General features: G+C 51.3%; 1 protein-coding gene across 1 annotated transcript; it reads right to left on the minus strand.

The window, feature by feature from the left end:
- Positions 1-884: 884 nt before the first annotated feature.
- CCDC167 (coiled-coil domain containing 167) lies at positions 885-16008 on the minus strand. Its single transcript, XM_045541879.1, has 4 exons — positions 15913-16008; positions 2827-2921; positions 2536-2588; positions 885-1235 (listed from the first exon to the last, which is right to left on the minus strand). The coding sequence occupies exons 1-4, from the start codon at positions 15952-15954 to the stop codon at positions 1132-1134; spliced, it is 294 nt and encodes a 97-aa protein (XP_045397835.1). The 5' UTR covers positions 15955-16008; the 3' UTR covers positions 885-1131.
- Between the last annotated feature and the right edge of the window lie 2214 nt (positions 16009-18222).

The following is an 18222-nucleotide window of genomic DNA, read 5'->3' on the forward strand; positions in this document are numbered from 1 at the left end:
GCCAGCCTCTTCCCCCTGAGGAGGGCTGCACTTAGGGTGGGGGCCGTGCAGGTGCTCCGGGCTACGGTTTCTCCACGGTTAGTTCACTCGGGTGCTGGGTTTCCCCTAAGGCCTGACTATACTTTGCTGGGCTCCTTCATCCTGGCCTTGAGGGTCTCTCCTTGATGTTTCACAGCCTTAGCCCCCCAGGCAGCTCCTTTCCTTGTTTTTACTTAATTAATTTCAGCTACCAAGCCCTTCCTTACACTACTCTGCCTTGCTGCGGCCTCCCAACCTCCTGACCCCAAGCTGGTAGTTAAGTTGGGGGGTGTGCTTAGGGGCGCGGGGTGATGTCTGTGTTTGCTGCTCTGCCTAGGCTGCCCCTCCAGTCAGCCCCACCCCCACCACTTCTCACTGCAAACCCCAGCGGGTTTCCTGCCCCCTGTCTTCATAAGTCTGGTCATTACCGTGGCTCTTGCTGCCCACTCACAGGCCTCGACAGCCTGCCTGCCGCTCGAAGATGGATTAACTCTGCGCTCCACTGGGACCTCCGCATGACCACTTCAAGTCCCCAAGTTGCCCTTCGCTGCACAGGCTGCATTTTTTTCTACCATAATTATAGCCGATGGCACCGAATGGAGGGCAAGACTGACTGGTGAGGGGACAGACGGGTGGCACAATGTCTGCAAGTGGCTCCCAGCACTGTTTGGGCTTGGACAGTGCTTCCTGCTGTCTCCTTACTTCCCACTGAAGCTCGGGACTGGCCCAGCGCCCCCTCTCCCCCCTTCTGAATTCTAAGCCGGAGCTTTCCTTTGAACATCTCTTGATTCCTGAGTGCAAACCCTGCCACCACTCTCCCCCCGCCCCATGCAGTCAGATCCTGACATTTACTCAGCAGACGGCAGCAGCCTGGTGTTCTTTATTGCCGCTCCCTTGGGCTCAGGGAGGAGCCAGCACCATGTCCGTCTGGAGACCCAGGCCCCAGAACAGGCCGGGGAGGCAGGAGGGGCGGGGCCGACAGGAAGCCATGCTTGAACACCCAGGCAGGGGAAATGCCCCCAGCACCTTGGTCCTCATGAGGCTTGAAAGGCCTGCTCGGTCCTGACAAAAGGGCCGAGGGGAAGCCGCGCTGGCTGTGGGGAAATCGCAGGCTCAGGTGGTCCAGTAGGCATAGACAAGGGTCAGGAGGATGAAGATGGCCACAGAGAGCAGCATGTTCTTCCGGTTCTCTTGCCGAAGCAACTTTAGCTCCTTCTCTGGGAGAAAAGAGGGTGGGGATGGGCCAGGTGGTTAGACCCATCTATTGCTCTCGTCTGCCTCTGCCTCTCCCTCTCCAACAAGTGGGTACACACATTGCTGAGGGCAGAGGTGTCCCCTTCCAGCCACTTCCTTGCCCATAAAAATGACCCTGACCCTGCCCAGATCCTCATGCCCTTCTGGCTACAGATCCCGGCCTACTAAGGTCACGCCCAATGTTGCTCAACCATTTCTCTTCAAATGCAGCTGAAGCTGAGGATGGGGTGGGTGAGGGGTCACCAAAAAGGCCACACCTGAGAGCAAAGCTAGGAGGTGGTGTGACATCACCAGTGAGTCTTCTTGCCTGTCACGGGGTTGGCTCTGTGGTATTTATCCTTCCAGGCATCTCATCTGGCCAACTAGAAACTCTGAGGGCAGCTGGGACCTCCCTGGGCCTGACGACAGAGTAAGTGCCAGGCAGGGCCACATGTGCCTCCTGAGTCCCTGCCCTCTGCCGGGTGCCCTGCTGAGCAGGCACTAGGGTGCTAAGAGGAGGCAGTTTGTACCCATAAGGTAGTTGGTCTCAACTCTAGAGAAGTCAATCCTGCTGTTCCATAGCCACACTTGTACCTAATCATCCCCTCCATGTGACATGCAAGTGGCTGGTACTCTGTGAGGCCTAAACTGAGTGGTGATGTGATTTTGTGTGAAAACTGCTAAACTTGAGGGGAAACCGATGTCCAACCCTACCTGTGAGGGCGGGCGAAGAAGGAACCAGCAAACCAGCTCTGGGCAGGCCACGCAGCCTGGGGCCCAGCGCACCTACCCTGGCCCAGCCCTGTTTAGCTCCAGCTTGGGGGTGGGGGTGCGCCTGGCCTCCACTCGGCTCTGTCCCCAGTGCCCAGAAGGTGGCAGCATCGCTCCACCCACAGGAGCCCTTCCTGCACCCAAGTGGGAGGTCCATCCTCCTTCACCCCCATCTTCCTTGCAGGGTTTTCCAGGGAGGGTGGAGGGAAGACATACCTCCAAAGTCTGGGTGGATGAGTCTTTCCTGGACCTAGCTACAGCCATACCCCTTCTTCCCAAAGAGCAGACAGACCCATAGGCCATCTCTTGTCCTCCCTTGGAACAAAAAGCAAACCTGGCTCTCCTCCCAGGCTGCTGGGCCTACAGTGAGTTTCTGTAGCCTTTTGGGGGCTGGCACCCTCCTGAAGAACCCCCTTGCTCCCTGCCACCTTGTCAGGTTCCCTGGGCTGTCTGACACCTCCCAACCCTTAGGGATTGCAGGTTGGGGCTGGTAACTGAAGGGAACTTTCTTACCATAGTTGGAGGCTTTGCTCATCAGGCTGTTTTTCTCCTTCTCCAGAGACCTCCTGTGAGGGGAGAAGGAGTTTTATGACTCAAGCCCACTTCCTTTTTCCCACCTAAGGGATAGCTGGCACACCAGGCTGGACAAGGGGGACAAGGGCTCAGGTCTCGGTAGGCAGGGGACTGAAGCTCAGAGGCCAGAAACCCAAACACTCTGTCTCAGGCCTAGTCCACTTTGGGGACCCAGGGGAGCTACAAGGGACAGGGACAGGGAAGGGTGAGGTGGCTGGGCAGGAGCATTACCTGGCCTCTGGACTCAGCTCTGCCCTGTGGAGCCTGGAGTTCACAGCCTCCAGGTCTCTGCGACACTGGGATAGCTTCTCCTCTAGCCCATCGATCTGAAATACACAGCAGATAGCAGTGGGCTGCGCAGGCTTTTAGCGTTTAAAACACCAGGATCAGCTGGGGAGAGCTGCCCCCCCCCCACACACATTAATTTTTGCTGGGCAGGGCACCCAGGCGTGCTTTCCCTGGAAACAGCAGTGGGTGTTACCCAGGGTCTCAGCTGTCCTGACCCTCTGAGCCAGGCACAGGTAGGGGGCAGAGAGGAACAGCCCCCGCAGTCAGCTCTGTCTCCCCAGCACAACGCCCCAGTTGGGCCCACAATGAGACGACCAGAGCCCTGAATGTAGCACGCACCTGCCCCACAGGTGTATCCCAGAATGAAATGAGACGCTGTGAGAAGGCTCAGTGGCTTCCAAAGCACTGCACGCACATTGGGGATGGGCAACTGGGCACCTAGAGGCCAAAAAGCGGGTGTCTTTCTCATTGGCATACTTCATCTTATTAGAATAATGGAGTCTAAGTTGTAAGAATATATATATTTATCTATGAGAATCAATAAAAATTACTAAGTAAAAAAATGCAATTCAAGAACACTTCTATTTTTTTCTGATTTGATCCTTGTGCAAAAATGTTGTCTATCATCAAGGTAGCTGTAATTTGTGTGGCAAAATAGCTATGGTATCTGTTCTTCCATTTGTTTTGAGTAGAGTTTCAGAGATGTGTTCTTGGGGAAATATTTGAGTCGTGGGAAAATGTTTGCTCACCACATCCCTGGGAGGGATAGCAAATATGACCTCCACTTCACAAATGGGAGAACAGGCCCTCTACATGCAATGACTTTTCTGAGTCAGAATGGGGAACACCTCTCCTTCTCAGCCAGTTCTCTGCTCCATTCCTTTCTGGAGCTACCCCTGCAGGGACAGTAACTGATGACTGCAAGTGAGAATCCCTGCCTCCCTGAACGGCTGGGCAGGGTGGGGGGCCCAGGCAGGCATTCGGGGGCTGGGGGTCAGGAGAGTTGCATTCCAAGTGTCTGGGCCTTCTCTCCCTCTCCCTGGCCAGCACCCATCTCGGCCACTTCTGGGCCAGCCATTTTCCCCCTTCCTGAGGCCTGGCAAATGACACATCATCCACCCCCTTCCCTGCAGCCCCAGCCACTGCCAACTCCAGCTCCATAAACAGGACCCTGTGGGAGGGAGCAACTGGAGAGCTCTGAGTTAATTGCCTGGTTAATTGTGTCATTTCTCTGCTAATGGGCACCCAAAGGGAGGGCTGTCCTGGGAAACAGGCCCAGCCAGGAGATGGGGCTGTCCCTGGGGAGGCCCAAGGCCTTCCTGGAACGTGCACCGCAGGGACAAGCACACTGATTGGATCAGGGAAAGCCACAGCCTGACGCAGTGCTTCAGGCCACCATGTGCTCCACCATCACAGCAACACTCCCCAAGGCATACAGCCCGGCCCCTCAGGACCCTGAGGCTTGCTATTTCCTTCCTGTGGTGTAGAAGCCACAATCAGGGCACCAGATTCCACTTAGGGTCCCAAATAAAGCTTAATTCTTGATGCTCTATCTCCTCCATGAGGCCTTCCCGGCTGCCCTTGGCTGGACGGGTTCTACTCTCCTTCCCTCGGCCAATTAATCGGCCTTTATGTCATCAGGCTGAGCATATTCTAGGTTGCCCTTCCTGTTTGTGTCCAAACCTCATCGTCCCAATTCTAGAAGCCCCTAGATGGTGTAACCCGGCAGCCCACAGGTCAAGACTAGCCCACAGACTGGCCCATCCCACTTGTGTATGTGGCTTGCCTGGTCCCTGAGGGTGCCTGAGTTTGTAGCTTCTGTCACAGTGCCATCTGTCTCCTCTTTGTGCCCACAAGGCCTGGCCTGGGGCAGTCTTTGTACTTTTAGTCAGAATGAGTGGGGTTGGGCATGGATAGGACCAAGGGGGTTAGGTCTCATGTGGTAACTGGAGTCTGAAACCCTCCCTCATGCCCACAGAAGCTGGAAGAGGCTAGAGGAAGGAGAAGCAACTAGAGGTGCACGTCAATTCCGCACTCCGCAGATTACCCAGTGCAAGTCTTAGTCCTAGGTTAGATTTCTCCCTGCCGCCCTATGGGCCAGGCCCAGGTTTGCATGGCCTTCTGGGGAGGGAGCAGGTTGGGGATTTCTATCCCTAAACACCTCTGGAAGGCTACCAGGTGCCCAAACAAGTGGTAATTGCCCCAGAGCTAGGCCAGGAACTCATGCTAAGCAAAATCTTAAAATTGAGATTGGCAAACCACAAGTGGCCAAGCCAATCTGCCATCATGTTCTGGGCAGGGCCTGTGGAGCTGGCAGTTGGGGGCCTTTATCTGAACAAGTCCAATTTATCTGCAGTTCCACTGAATATCCCCACTTTCATTTGCCACTTTTTAATGAGGCTTAAACGGTCGAACACAAATCAAGGTTTTAGGGACTCGAGTTCTAACCTCCTTCTATGAATATTTATGTCCTGCTGACAGCTCTCTCTGATTCCCTTCTAAACAGCCAGCTCCCCTCTTTGTAACACAGCTGCTGGACGTGGGCTGAGTGGAGGGAGGCTGAGGCTGTCAGGAGGCTCTTCAGCAGGCCACAAGCCTATCCTCAGAAGGTGACCCTCTTGGGCCCCGTCCAGGAAGCTGGCAATCAAACACCCTGCAGCATTTGCTAAGACAGAATCCAGCTCTCGAGCAGATGTAATAATGGGTGCAGAGACGCCAGGGGACCTGGCAGCAGAGGCAGGGAGGGTCCGGATGCTTCTTTTAGTTGTGACTGGGGTCAGGAGTGGTGGCTACAAGAGCAAAGCTGACCCAGCAAGATGGGCCCTGAAAAGTGGGAGAGGATCCAGAAAATGGGCCTTAAAGGAAGTCTCTCGTTGGATTTTCAGTCAACTCTTAACTAAATGTACATGGCTTATGCCTTTTGCAGATTACCCAACTCAAACCTGTGGTTCTTGGTTTGCTTTCTCCCTGCCACCAGGCTGAAGGCAACAGAGGACAGGACAGCCAGGACCAGAACAGAAGACACAGGGGTTAGGACCAGATTAAGAGACAAATATCAAGAAGATTCCAGAAATGTAAGGCTTAAAGCTGGGCAAGCAGTTGGGAGCCCAAGTGCATGGACGCCTGAAATTGTGGTGCTGTGTTAAGTGTAGCAGTAAGGAGCACAGGCTACGATCAGCGCCCCATCTCTGTCACTCGCTTGCAGTGTGACTGGCGAGTTCCTTAGTGCTGTGCTTCAGTTGACTCCTGTGTAAAACAAAGACAACCATGTTTCATATCTCAAAGAGCTGGGCTGGGGATGCTATGAAGCAGCGCAGGTGAGGTGCTCAGAACAGTGCACCGCGTGGCAAGAGTTCAGTGTTCGCTATCATTATCAGGGAGTGGTTTTCACTGGATCTTTGGAGAACAATAAGAAACTGAGTTATTTTGTGGCAAGAGTAAGAGTAAGAGGAGGTGACAGAAGGGGGTGTGAGGTGGCGAGGAATCTCCACTGGCTGCTAGCTGGCAGCAGAGGGAGGGGAGCCCCTCTGGCCTAGATGTGGCCATTCCTCTGAGTCCATGGAGGGGTCAGCAGGGGGGGCCTGCAGGGTGGACCATCAGACAGCAAGGCCTCCCTGCCCAGCTGGCTCAGGACACGGCATGCTGGGAACCGCGTGGCCCTGCCTGGGGATGAAGCTGGGGTGCGGCTCTGGAGCCAGCGCAAAGTTGCAGGTGCAGGGCCTGGTGGAACCCGAGGGTGAGAGGACTGGAGCAGTGTCCAAGGCAAGAACAGACTCAGGTGAGGGCTGGGCACCAGTGGGCATCGGAGGAAATGTGGAATGGCAGGTGGAGCCTGGCAGCCAGAGTCAGGGTTCACCCACACCATGGCTCTAGGCAGGGTGGCACCCAGCTAAGCTGGGAGCAGGCATGTGAAGCCCGGGGACTAAGGCAGAAAGACGCCCAATGCAAGGGATCCGACCAAGTGGGAAGGGAAGGTTACACTCCGAAGGCTACGGAGATTCACAGGACTCTCGTGCAAGAGGCTGGATGGTAGGCGAGTGGCAGGGAAGAGCCCTGGCTGGCCCACGACTGGCTCAAGGGCTAGGACTTGCCTGGAGCTACACGGGGCATCATTACTGGCTGTGACTGTCACGGGCAAAGTGGAGACAGCCAAGGCAGGGACCTAGATGGCACTCATGCAGGGACAGTGTGGGGACAGAGAGCAGATAGCCCCAATATGCAATAACATTAAGAGGTGTCTGCGTGTTATATTTATACTTAGAAAACCAAGGTCAATTTTCACACAGGGAAAAAGAGTGCTGTGTGTCAGTCATGGAGACGAGTCAGCAGGTGAGAGAGGGCTGCAGGGGGCACAGGGCCCCGTGGGAAGTAAGAAAGGTGGTACTATGAATTTCCCATAAGTTAGCAAACTGTGCCTCTGGCACTTTGCACAGATTGAGGCCTTGGTCGATGTGTGTAAAGCCTTGTGCAAGCAGTTCGGGACCGTGGTGAGTGTGCAGTGTCCTTCTAGAAAGTCTATTCTTGACCCAGAGACCTGCAGCAGCTCAAAGCTGCCCGGGGGCACTGCTGGGGAGCGCGCCTAGGCAGAGGGGAAGCAGAGTACCAGGGAAGCGGGAGGAGGGAAGAGGCACACAGGGCAGGGCAGGGCAGGGGCCAGAGCATCCCTCAGGCAGCAGGGCCTGGAAGAGGAGGGCCTGGAGACTGGGATCCAGTACTTTTGTACTTTCACCAAAAAAGCCCCACAAGTGATACTACCACACAGTCAGTATGAGAACTGCTGCTTTTCCTTATTTGAGCACAGACTAAGGAATTAAAGCCTGGGGGGTGAAGGAGAGGCTCAGTGAGGAGAACGATGAGACCGACCAAGGATTCTCCACAGAGGTGGGAATGTTTCCTGCGGAAGAACGAGCAGATGTGAAGTCAGCCTGGCAGTCAAGGTCGGCAGAGGCTGCACTGTAGGCCTGAGGGGTGCCGGGACAAGGCCCCAGGCAAGTACGGCCGTCACTCCTGCTGGCAGATGCCAAGGGAAGGGAGGGTTTCTTCGTGTCCAGCCATCACTCTTCCTGCGGCCTTCCCTGGGCGCCCTCCCTTGGATGCAGCTCCGAGCAGCCCACTCAGGCCCAGCAGTTCAGTCGCCCAGGGCCAGCCGGCACAGTCCCTTCTGCCACCTGACTTGGGACTATCACCTTATGCTCAGAGCTTTAGGGGACTCTCCCTGGGGTCCCATACACCATAAAACTGTGTTAAGAGAAACTGTAAAATTCGCCTGAAATCCCGTGAGGCATCTTTTCAGGAGTGTAGAGCCTCTCAGAATCAAAGCCCCAAATGAGGCCTCTGTGGGGGCAGGAAACCTTGTCCCTCTGGCACACAGACGACTGCCTGAGCGTGCCGGCCAGGTCACCCCGAGGGGTGCCGACTCCAGGGCTGGCTGCCGCCGGGGCCTCACATGTAGCTTTTATTCTGTTGACAGGAATGAGACAGTACGAGCCACAGGCTGCTGTTCACTCCGTTCTCCTACTGACCGGTGCTCCCACAGAGCATCTAGACAGCCCGGGAGGTGGCTCTGTGCCCCCTCCCTAACGTGCCGCTGTCTAGGGCCAGTCCTTCTGGGGAAGGGCAGAAGGCACCCTTGGGCTTGACTCTAGGCCATGCAGGCAACTCTGCTTTCTGGTTGAGGAAGTCATTTTCTGTCTCTCTAGCCTTGCCCTCGGGATCTTCTGGCCAGTGAGTGACAGAGGTTGCTGGGGACGGGTTTGTCTCCAGGGTCAGAGAGTGGTCATGGGGCATGTCCTGCACCTGCCTGGCCAGGTCCTGTAGGGCATTGAGACCTTCTAATAAAAAACATGGTGCCAGGGCACTTAAGCCAAACTCAAGTCACGGAGCCTCACATGTCTGGTGACATAGCATGGTCAAAGCAGCCTCCGGAAACTAAAAGTCCATGCAAAACTAAACCACAACAGTGACAGCAGCAGCCAACACTTGTGTGGTGTGTACTATGTGCCAGGCACTGTCTAAGCACTTTGTCCCTATTAACTCACACACTGCTCATTGCCGCCCTGTGAGGTGGGTAGTATTATTAGTATCCACATTTTACAGATGAGGAAACTCAGACCTATGGGGATGAAGTAACTTGTCCAGGGTCACACAGGCAGTAAATGGGGACCTGGGCCCTTCACTACCACCCCACATGGACCAGCAGAGAAGCACCAGCTCACAGCGACCCTAGATCCTGGGCACAACCTCCACACCTTCACCCTGGGCTAGGCAGGTTGTGGGCGGCTTCACGTGCACTCTCCCAAGTTTGCATCCACCCTTTGAGGAAGGGACTATCCCCATCTGACAAAGGAGCAACCTTCCCACACACGGATTTCCAGCAACTTGCCCAAGGTTGTATAATTGGGAAGCAGCAGAACTGGGTCTGAATCTGGGTTTTTCTGCTTCAGAGCTTATGCTCTTTCCACCACTCTAAGCTCTTTCTCCAAAATCCCTTATGGGAACATTCAAGACAAAGAAGAGTTCTGTGGAACAAAGTCATTCCACATCCCAGCTGAAGCCCATCTAAGCTTGCTGATCTGGCTTCAACAGAGTCTCTACTCCGAATAATCTTGCTCAGGGCTCTGCTTAGTCTCTGTTCACATGACAGATACTCTCTGTGAGGGAAGAGCTGCCTGAAATCTGTTTGCTCTGAGATGGAGGAGACAGGAGCCCAACATCTGCCCTCGCACTGCACCAACTCTCGGCTTCCCAAACATCCCCAGCACCCACCTCCAAATCACTTAAACTGTCAAAGCACCCTCCAAAATTCACACCAAACAGATCCAGTGTCAAGAAGGAAAAAGGTGGGCTAGTTGGGCCTGATAAACCCTTCTTTTCTCATGGGTATCAAAGCCTTCCCTTTCACTTGCTAATGCACAGCCTGGAGAGTGGTGTCAGCTGTTTCATCTCCAGCCCCAGCAGCCTGGGAACTGGATTTCTGGAAATCCACTCATCTTCACACATCAGGAGGCCCCAGGACATTTATTATAATGGTTAAAGAAGCCAGAGTGCCTGTCCAGATGGTCTCTGGCAAGAGAGCTGGGGCTTTCCATCTGGGGCCTCCAGGCCACACAGCCAAGTCACATGGGAGTCTAGGGCCTCAATTTTCCAGGTGACCAGCCCCGAACCCCAAGGGGCCCATTACCGTTTGAGGGATGTTTTTCCAGGGAGGACGCTCACAGGGCTCTGTGGGGGAAGAAAACAAACCTCTGCTCATGGGTCCCCAATTCAACAGGCCCGTGAGAAACTTGTCTCCCAGTTTGTGCAGATACAGACGGCAAACCTTCCCATTTTGAATCAATGAACAATTTTCAGGAAGAGCAGAGAGAGCCAAGGGGCTTGTCATTTCTCAGGACACTGGTCAGGAAGGCGAGGGGCCCTGCTGAGGCCCAGGAGAGCGCCGAGACCTCCCGGCGTGCTGAGACGAGGCTGGGCAGCTCTGGAAGTAGAGCCCCGAGTCAGTCCTTGCCTGAAGCCTCCAGCTGTCCCTGGGCCAGAATACTGTGTGGGGTTTGTTTTCTCATCTTTCCCCCAGTATCTATTTTTTGATAAATTAGCAAAAGCTTCTTCATTGCTGAAAGGCTCAAAGCACTTTTCAAGACCTGGCATCCACCCCGAGCCTTATGAATTCATTAATTAAGATGCTGGCAAACAGCCACTCCACACATGCTGACATCCAGCCGCGTTAGGTAATGAGGTTTTAGTCTCCTGACCCCGTCAAGTGGCGTGGAGCCAGACACAGGCTGCCGAGAGAAATCACCTGCCCGATGGCGACCTGTCGCTTTTGCCTGGCAGCAGGTGAGGCTCATTTAATGGTCAGTGGCCCCTGAACAGTCTCCACACGCTGCAAGTCTTTCTCCCAGCCCCCGGCCTGGGGCTCCCCAGCGAGGTGGTGTCTCACCACCTGCTCTACTGTGGCCTCCTGACCTCTGACCACTGAACCACTCCACTGGGCCCAGACGTCAGGGTGGAAGGTTCGAGTGCCTCCTCCTGCCAGTCAAGCCAATTCAGCAAATATTTATCGATGGTCCACTAAGCTGCTTCCAGCCCTTGTCTCAGAACATTGGTAGGTTCCCTCAGCCCCGCGCACAGCCTGCTCCAGAGCTGAGACTGTCTTCACCCACACTTAGTGCTTCTGCCCTCTCTGCCCTCACGGAGCTTACAGCAGCGGCTGCCATTAAACAAATGACTACAAGGGTCAAGGCTCCTTTGCTCCTGGCGCTCGTCCTGGCCTAGGCCATCTTCTCCCCTCAGCCTACCACCTCTCTTTAATTGTAAATCATCTGCCTTCTCTTTCTAGTAAGGATTCCAGTGAATTTTAAATGACTCCCATTAACTTTTATTCCTTACAGCAGATACTGTTAGTTGGCCAACCCAACACTGATTCCCAACCCCTCCTTCTTTGCCCATCTCCTCTACAGACGTTAGAAAATCCCAACAGATGCTTTCCCAGCCTCACTGCAGTTGGGTTGGCCATTACCCGGTTCTGGCCAATGAGATATTCCCATCTCCCAGAGACTCCTGGGAGAGCTTATGCTTTGCTGATAAAAGGGACAAACTGTTATTGTTGCTTTTTCCTTCTTACTGACTTAAAGTTGAATATGATGACTGGAGCTGTGGCAGCTATCTTGTGACTATGAGGAAACAGGTGAGAGCATGCAGAAATACCAGCCCTGACACAGCTGAGCTTTTGAGCCAATGCCAGTAGCCACCTACCTACAAATTTCTATGAGGGGACGTATACTCCTATTTGCTTAAGTCACTGAGGTCAGTTTTCTGTAACTTGTAGCTAAAAGCTTTCCAAACTGATAGATTTTTGTTCTAGGAACCAGATCTAACCAAGTTATCCCCTTTAAGATGTCGGCTAAGACATCATACATCTGTTAAGACCAACTGGTTGTTGAAACATCTAAAGACACCAGGTTGAACAGTCCAGCTACGAAAGAAAAATACAATGACCAAGTAACAGCTCACTGCCATCATCAGAGATCAAAAAACATAAACAGGTTTTACATCCTCCTATCAGTTGAGACTGAAATGCAACCTTTCCCTCAGCCAGAATCCTCCCATCAGTTTAGACTGAAATACAATCTTTCCCTCCTCCCACACAACATTAAAATCAGTACGAGGGCTGGTGATTTTTCATGTGAACTATAATTTTCTCTTGTTATTCAGAATAAACTCTCAGAAACTAAAACTCACAGTCAGTTTTTTCCAACTCTGAGCTCTCACATGGTGGCAAAGGAGTTGAATAAAAGGAACCGTAAGTAGGGAAGCTAGAAGGTGCCTTGGTTATCCTAAGAGGTGACTGTGAGGTACAGCTGGCCTGAGCCAGTGCTGCCTGCTTGGTAATTGCTTCATTACAAGTGGAGACTGTTTGCAGGTGCCGAGATCACTCACTTGTGGGGGTTTTATTGCACTCGTCAGATTAACAAACATTTTTGATTAAATAACCACTTCATTGGCTCTGAGCACACGACTTTTAATAAGAGGACAATATCTACTGCTACTGAGCATCACTGCACATTCAATACTCAGATCTGCTGGGGGCAACGGAGGAGCAAGTGCAGGGAGACAGCCAGGCACACAGTTACAGATCTCAAATCTTTAAATTTCCAAGCAAAAGGTAACCTTAGAGACCAAGTTGGCAAATATAAATATCTATAGTGGTATGGAGAGGGTAAAAAAATGGGTAAATCTGCCCTGGTATAAGGCACTAAGAAAACACATGCCCCACCAAATTAAAAACACTTTTAATAAATCAGTGTCAGCAAAACAAAAGACATCTGTGATCTGTATTTGCCCCATAGTCAGTGAGTTTGTAAGCCCTGGAGAAGCTGAACACCTTCATGTTACAGATAAGGAAACTAAAGCCCCAACAAGGGGGTTGACTTAACCATTGTGAAAGGATGCAAAAGAACTACAAAGGCAAAGGCTACCAAGTAAGAAAGAGCTACCATTTATTGATTACCAACCCTGGCATGTGCTAGGCACTTTACACATATTGTCTCATTTAATCCTTACAGCCACACTGTGAAGTGAGGTAAGGTGCGATCTGCAGTGGAGCCTGCAGGATATCCACTAAAACACGCTAGTCCCTTCTTCCACAGTAATTGAGCCATAGCTGGGCATGTGGCCGCCTGACTGGTGAATGCCTTTCCCAGCCCCCCTTGCAGTGAGGTGGGGCCACACATCTTCGTTCTTGCCAGTGGCAAGTGGGCAGTTTGGGCCCAGGATCCTTAAGACAGTGAGTGTGTTTCCTCCATCCTCTCTCTTTCCCTGCCAGTGGACACATCAACAGGATGCATCCTGGTTCCATTGATAAGTTGGTAACAAGGCCCTGGGAGATCGCAGAACCACAGATGGAGGGAATCTGTCAGAACCACAGATGGAGGGAATCTGTCAGAACCACCAAGGTCCTGGTACTCTAGACCAGGGGCTGGCAAACTATGGTCTGTGGGCCAAATAGTCCACTGCCTGTTTTCGTAAATATAGCTTTACTGAACCACTGCCACATCCATCATTTACATATTGCCTAAGGCTGCTTTTGTGTTAAGGCAGCCTATATGATATATGAGTACAGTTGGTTCTTGCTGTTCATGGTAGTTCTAGAAAGTTGCCATCAACATTGAATTAGCAAACACTGAACCAGGTTAGGTTCTTGCAAGCTTCTGGTCACAACATTTTCAGCAACTGACCCATATAAGACCTTGTTTTATGTGTGTTTATGCTTAAAGTGACCTTATTTAATATATATGGTTGATTCATTAACATTGAACTTACAGCCAATAGCACATGCAGTACTGAGTTATCTCATGAGTTACATCAAACCTGAACAAAGTTTATCTAAGAAACTTATTTTCTCTGTAAGGCACATCACAGCCTTCTTGCACTTAGGAACACTAGACAGCACTTCAGCACTATGCTTGGGGGCCACTTTAAACAGCAAAATCACCAATAAAAAGCACAAGAATGAAAAACCAGGGCACTAAATAGATCACAAAAAGGATACTTGTGGCCGGGCGCGGTGGCTCACGCCTGTAATCCTAGCACTCTGGGAGGCTGAGGCAGGTGGATCACTCGAGGTCAGGAGTTTGAGACCAGCCTGAGCAAGAGCGAGACCCCATCTCTACTAAAAATAGAAAGAAATTATCTGGACAACTAAAAATATATATAGAAAAAATTAGCCGGGCATGGTGGCGCATGCTTGTAGTCCCAGCTACTCAGGAGGCTGAGGCAGGAGGATTGCTTAAGCCCAGGAGTTTGAGGTTGCTGTGAGCTAGGCTGATGCCACGGCACTCACTCTAGCCCGGGCAACAAAGCGAGACTCTGTCTCAAAAAAAAAAAAAAAAAAGATACTTGTTTATAGTTCGACAGAGGAAACAAGAAGGCAGAGCATCACTTGTTCAACCTTGGCTGAGAACATGGACCTCAGGTGACTGAAATCTTTTTCTGCTGCTTTGCATTTGCCAGTGAATGACTGCAAAAGTGCCATGAGTACTAATTTTGGGGCTACAAATACATTCTGGCCAGTAGGCAAATTCAGAATTACGGAATCCATGAATAAAGAGGATCGACTGTAGTTGCAACAGAGGCCATGTGGCCTGCAAAGGCTAAAATATTTAATGACCCATAACCAACAATGTCTGCTGACCCCTGCTCTAGCCTGTAAGAAAAAAACCTCAAACTGTCCTGTTCTTGAAGTCACTGAGTTTTAGGGTTTCTCTGTCGCAGCAGCTTGTTGTGGTAATACAGGCTATCGATCAAGTGTGTGCTCTTCCCAATACATAGTGCCATCTTGTTTCACCACTCATAAACTATCCTCAAGACTCACATTTCCATCAACCTTTTTTTCCTATCAAGTAGGCCAACATTTCTCTAGGGGTGCTACTATTAATAAAACCACTTACATCAGCATGGGTGTGTGTGGCTTGTGAAAAATGCAGATTTCTTGTTTAAAATGCACACCCAAGTCTTACTGAATTACTCAGGGTGTGGGAACAGTTCAACTCTCCATTCTTAACCAGGGCTTTAAGTGATTCTGTGCATTCTGAAGTTTGAGAATCACTGACCTCTGCAGTGAAGCCTGAAGACCGTATTAGCCTGTACCTTTCTTGCTACCTCTGGGAGGATGCCCTAAAAGGGAACTGAAGCAGGGAAGCAAAATGTACTTCCAGGAAGACCACCTGAGCTAGATTCTAGCCCCACCACCTCCACCACTTCACCCTGGGTTCTGCTTGAAACCTGTTTCCTCATCTGTACAAACTCACAGGCTCGCAGGGCGGATTAACAGAATGCAAGTGAAAGTATTAACAGCATATAGTAGTTGCTCAGTACGCATCACTTTTCTTCCCGTTCCATATGCAGTAAATTATTTCTAAGCCCTTCGGTAACATCACCAATTCCAGGATTCTCTTTACAGATTCTCTTCACAAAGGTTCCCAAAGTAATCGGTATCCTAGAGGAAAAATTTCCCCCCTCAGGGGATCGCTGTCACCAGGAATATACTAAACAGCGTGGCCTCCCTCACCTATGGGTCCTGGCCTTTTTGGGAGTTCCCTTCACCTACAGGTCCGTACTTCTTTGGGGTCCCCTTCACCTCCGAGTAACCACCCCGTTTGGTGACTCTCCGTTTACAAGTCTCTCCTCGGGTCTTCCTTATTTCCATCCCCCCACCTTGGGTCCCTTCACTTCTGTGCCCTGCCTTCTCTGGGATTCCCCTTCACCTTCATGTCTCTTCCCCCAGGTCCCCTCGCCTCCGGTTCCCCCATCTGGCAGCTCCCCGGGCTCCCTCACCTTCGGCTCCCCCGTCCTTCCCATGTCCCTTCGCCGGGGACCCTCTCGGGCCTTCTCACCCCGCGCGCCCCTCTCCCACACCGGCGTCGCCCTCACCTCCTCCCCTTGGCTCCTCCTCGAACTTACAGCCCGGCCGACCCGTGACCCCGCGGGAGAAGGCAGCTAATGATGTGGCCCAACCCCCACTTCTCCCCTCACCTCTAGAGCGACGCCCAGACTCTCCCGCTTCTTTTTAGTCATGTTACTTGCCGGGCTCCTCCAGTCATTACTGGACGCGCTCACCAAGTCGCACCACGCATGCGCAAGTCTTTGTGGTTCTCTCTCATTGGCTGCCGAGGCAGCGGGAGGTGGGACTACTTCAGTCGCCATCTTGTTGAGGGGCGCGGCCGGCTTGGCGCGGCCATGGTTATGAGGGGCAACCTCTAGTTTGAGGCCTCAGTCTGGGAAGGGAGAGGGAAAAAGTCAGCATCGGGACGAACAATGGCCCACCCAGGGGTGGATCTGCCCCTTCCCTTTCCAGTTCAAAGCCGCTTTTACATCACGGAGAGCCTTTTTTTAACCGCAGCTTTTCCTTCTGTGTGCTCTTCATCCCCTTCATCCTTAAGCGACCACCGCGTCGTGTATCAGGCCACCGCTTCCCCCGCTACTTGAAATTCTGTCCATCCTTCGGTGCCCCACCTGGAGCACTGCTCCTCTGGGAAGCCCCACTCTGAGCCCTCGGCCCTTTGAGATCTGATCATTGTTACTCCTCCTTTTTGTCTTGCATTCTTAATCATTTTTCCGGTTTTGTTGCAAGAACAGCCTAGAACCGTCACAGAAAACTTACATAAGAAGTAGCATCCTTTATCCTACCAACCTTACCAGTTCCTATCTTTGCTTCTGTGTCTGCGTTCCAGGCTTGGTCTCACACATAGTATTTTATACTTTGTAATCCTATTGTACAGTACATTGTAGTCCATGGCCATTGAAATGTTTTGACTGTGACCCCAAGATAAAAAATACATTTTATGTCATGGCCCAGTTACCCATATAACCGAAACCAAAGTTTCACAATAAGTACCTTGGCCACCTGTGATATACACTCTATTGTTTTCTATTCTAGTTGATTTTTTTTTTTTTATGCTGATGGCAGGAGACCTGTTAAGTTTATTTCATGACCCATTAATGGAGAGTGAATTGCAATTGTAAAACACCATCACAGACATTTTATCATGTCTTTGAAATCATCGTGATGGCCGCATGTGCCACCAAGAGAACACATCCCATTCTCGCATTGGACATTATTTTATTGGACAGTACCTTGAAATGGTACTAAAGCAAACATCTTTGTGCACGTAGCTCTGTCCTGGATTCTTTCTTTAAGATAAATTCACACATCTGCTTTTTGGTGACAGGATAAGCCAGAAGAAAAAAAAGGAAAAAACAAGATAAATTCACGGAGTAGAATTACTGGGTCAAAGAGTATGAGACTAGAATTGAAGCTCCTTATTTCCTGACCAGTTATCTCTCCATTGGAGCGTGTGTTTTTGTGTGTGAATAATAACCCCAACTCAGTGTTTGGGGGAAAAAGTGTTTTCAGATCTGTGTTCTCTTCTTGATAGAGTCATTGAGTGATGGAACCAGAAAGGACCTGAGATACCATCTCGCCCAGCTGCCTGACTGAGGCCCACAGAAGGAAAGTGTAATAAATTCTGTGTGAATAGGAAGCAGGCTGCTGAGCAGTTGTTTGGTGCAGTTCTCAGCTTAACACCCAGCACAGGAAAAACTTACTCAAGAACATTGTCCATCAACTGTCAATCAACGACATTTATTGTCAGAACACTCTTCATGACATTGGTTCCAGTCCCAGAAAAACCAGACTCTGTGCTTCCCAATTATCACACGCACCAGCCCAGGAGAGGTGAGAAGAGGAGGAAAAACGCTGTGTTCTTTTAGAAGTGGCTCCTTCTGCGTTTGTTTGGCACCAAGAAAAAGCCACAGAGATCTGGGTGCGCCTCGTGTTGGTCCCTTGTTTCTTTCTCCCATTCCCCTGCAAAGTGACAGGCAAGCTCTCATCTTTCTCCCTGAAAAGCCTCATATTTTCCCAATCAGACCTTGTCCCACAGGTCTGATAATGGGACAAAATACTTGAAATGAGACTGGAATGGGAGCCTAGTTGGGCTGTTGTGAAAGGGGAGACTTTTAGAGTGAAATTGATCTGCTCTCCAATCCCAGCTCTGCCACTTAGCAGCAGTGCGATGTGGGGCAAGAGACTTCATTCATCTCACTAAGCCTCAGTTTCCACATCTATAAAACAAGCACATCATGCCAGGCTTGTAGGGTCATTGTGAGAATTACTCAGCAGTCAGTGCTGTGACTTGTGAGTGACCAGGAGATACCCAGCAGGACGGATGAGCCTACTGCCAGCCTGTCATTATATGGATTCACTTAGCAATTGTTGCCATTGGTATTTTTTGTGACTGTTTTGATACTGGTTTCTATCAGCTTTGACACTATTGTATAGTATCT

This window comes from Lemur catta, chromosome 2, assembly GCF_020740605.2.
Source record: "Lemur catta isolate mLemCat1 chromosome 2, mLemCat1.pri, whole genome shotgun sequence".
NCBI lineage: Eukaryota > Metazoa > Chordata > Mammalia > Primates > Lemuridae > Lemur > Lemur catta.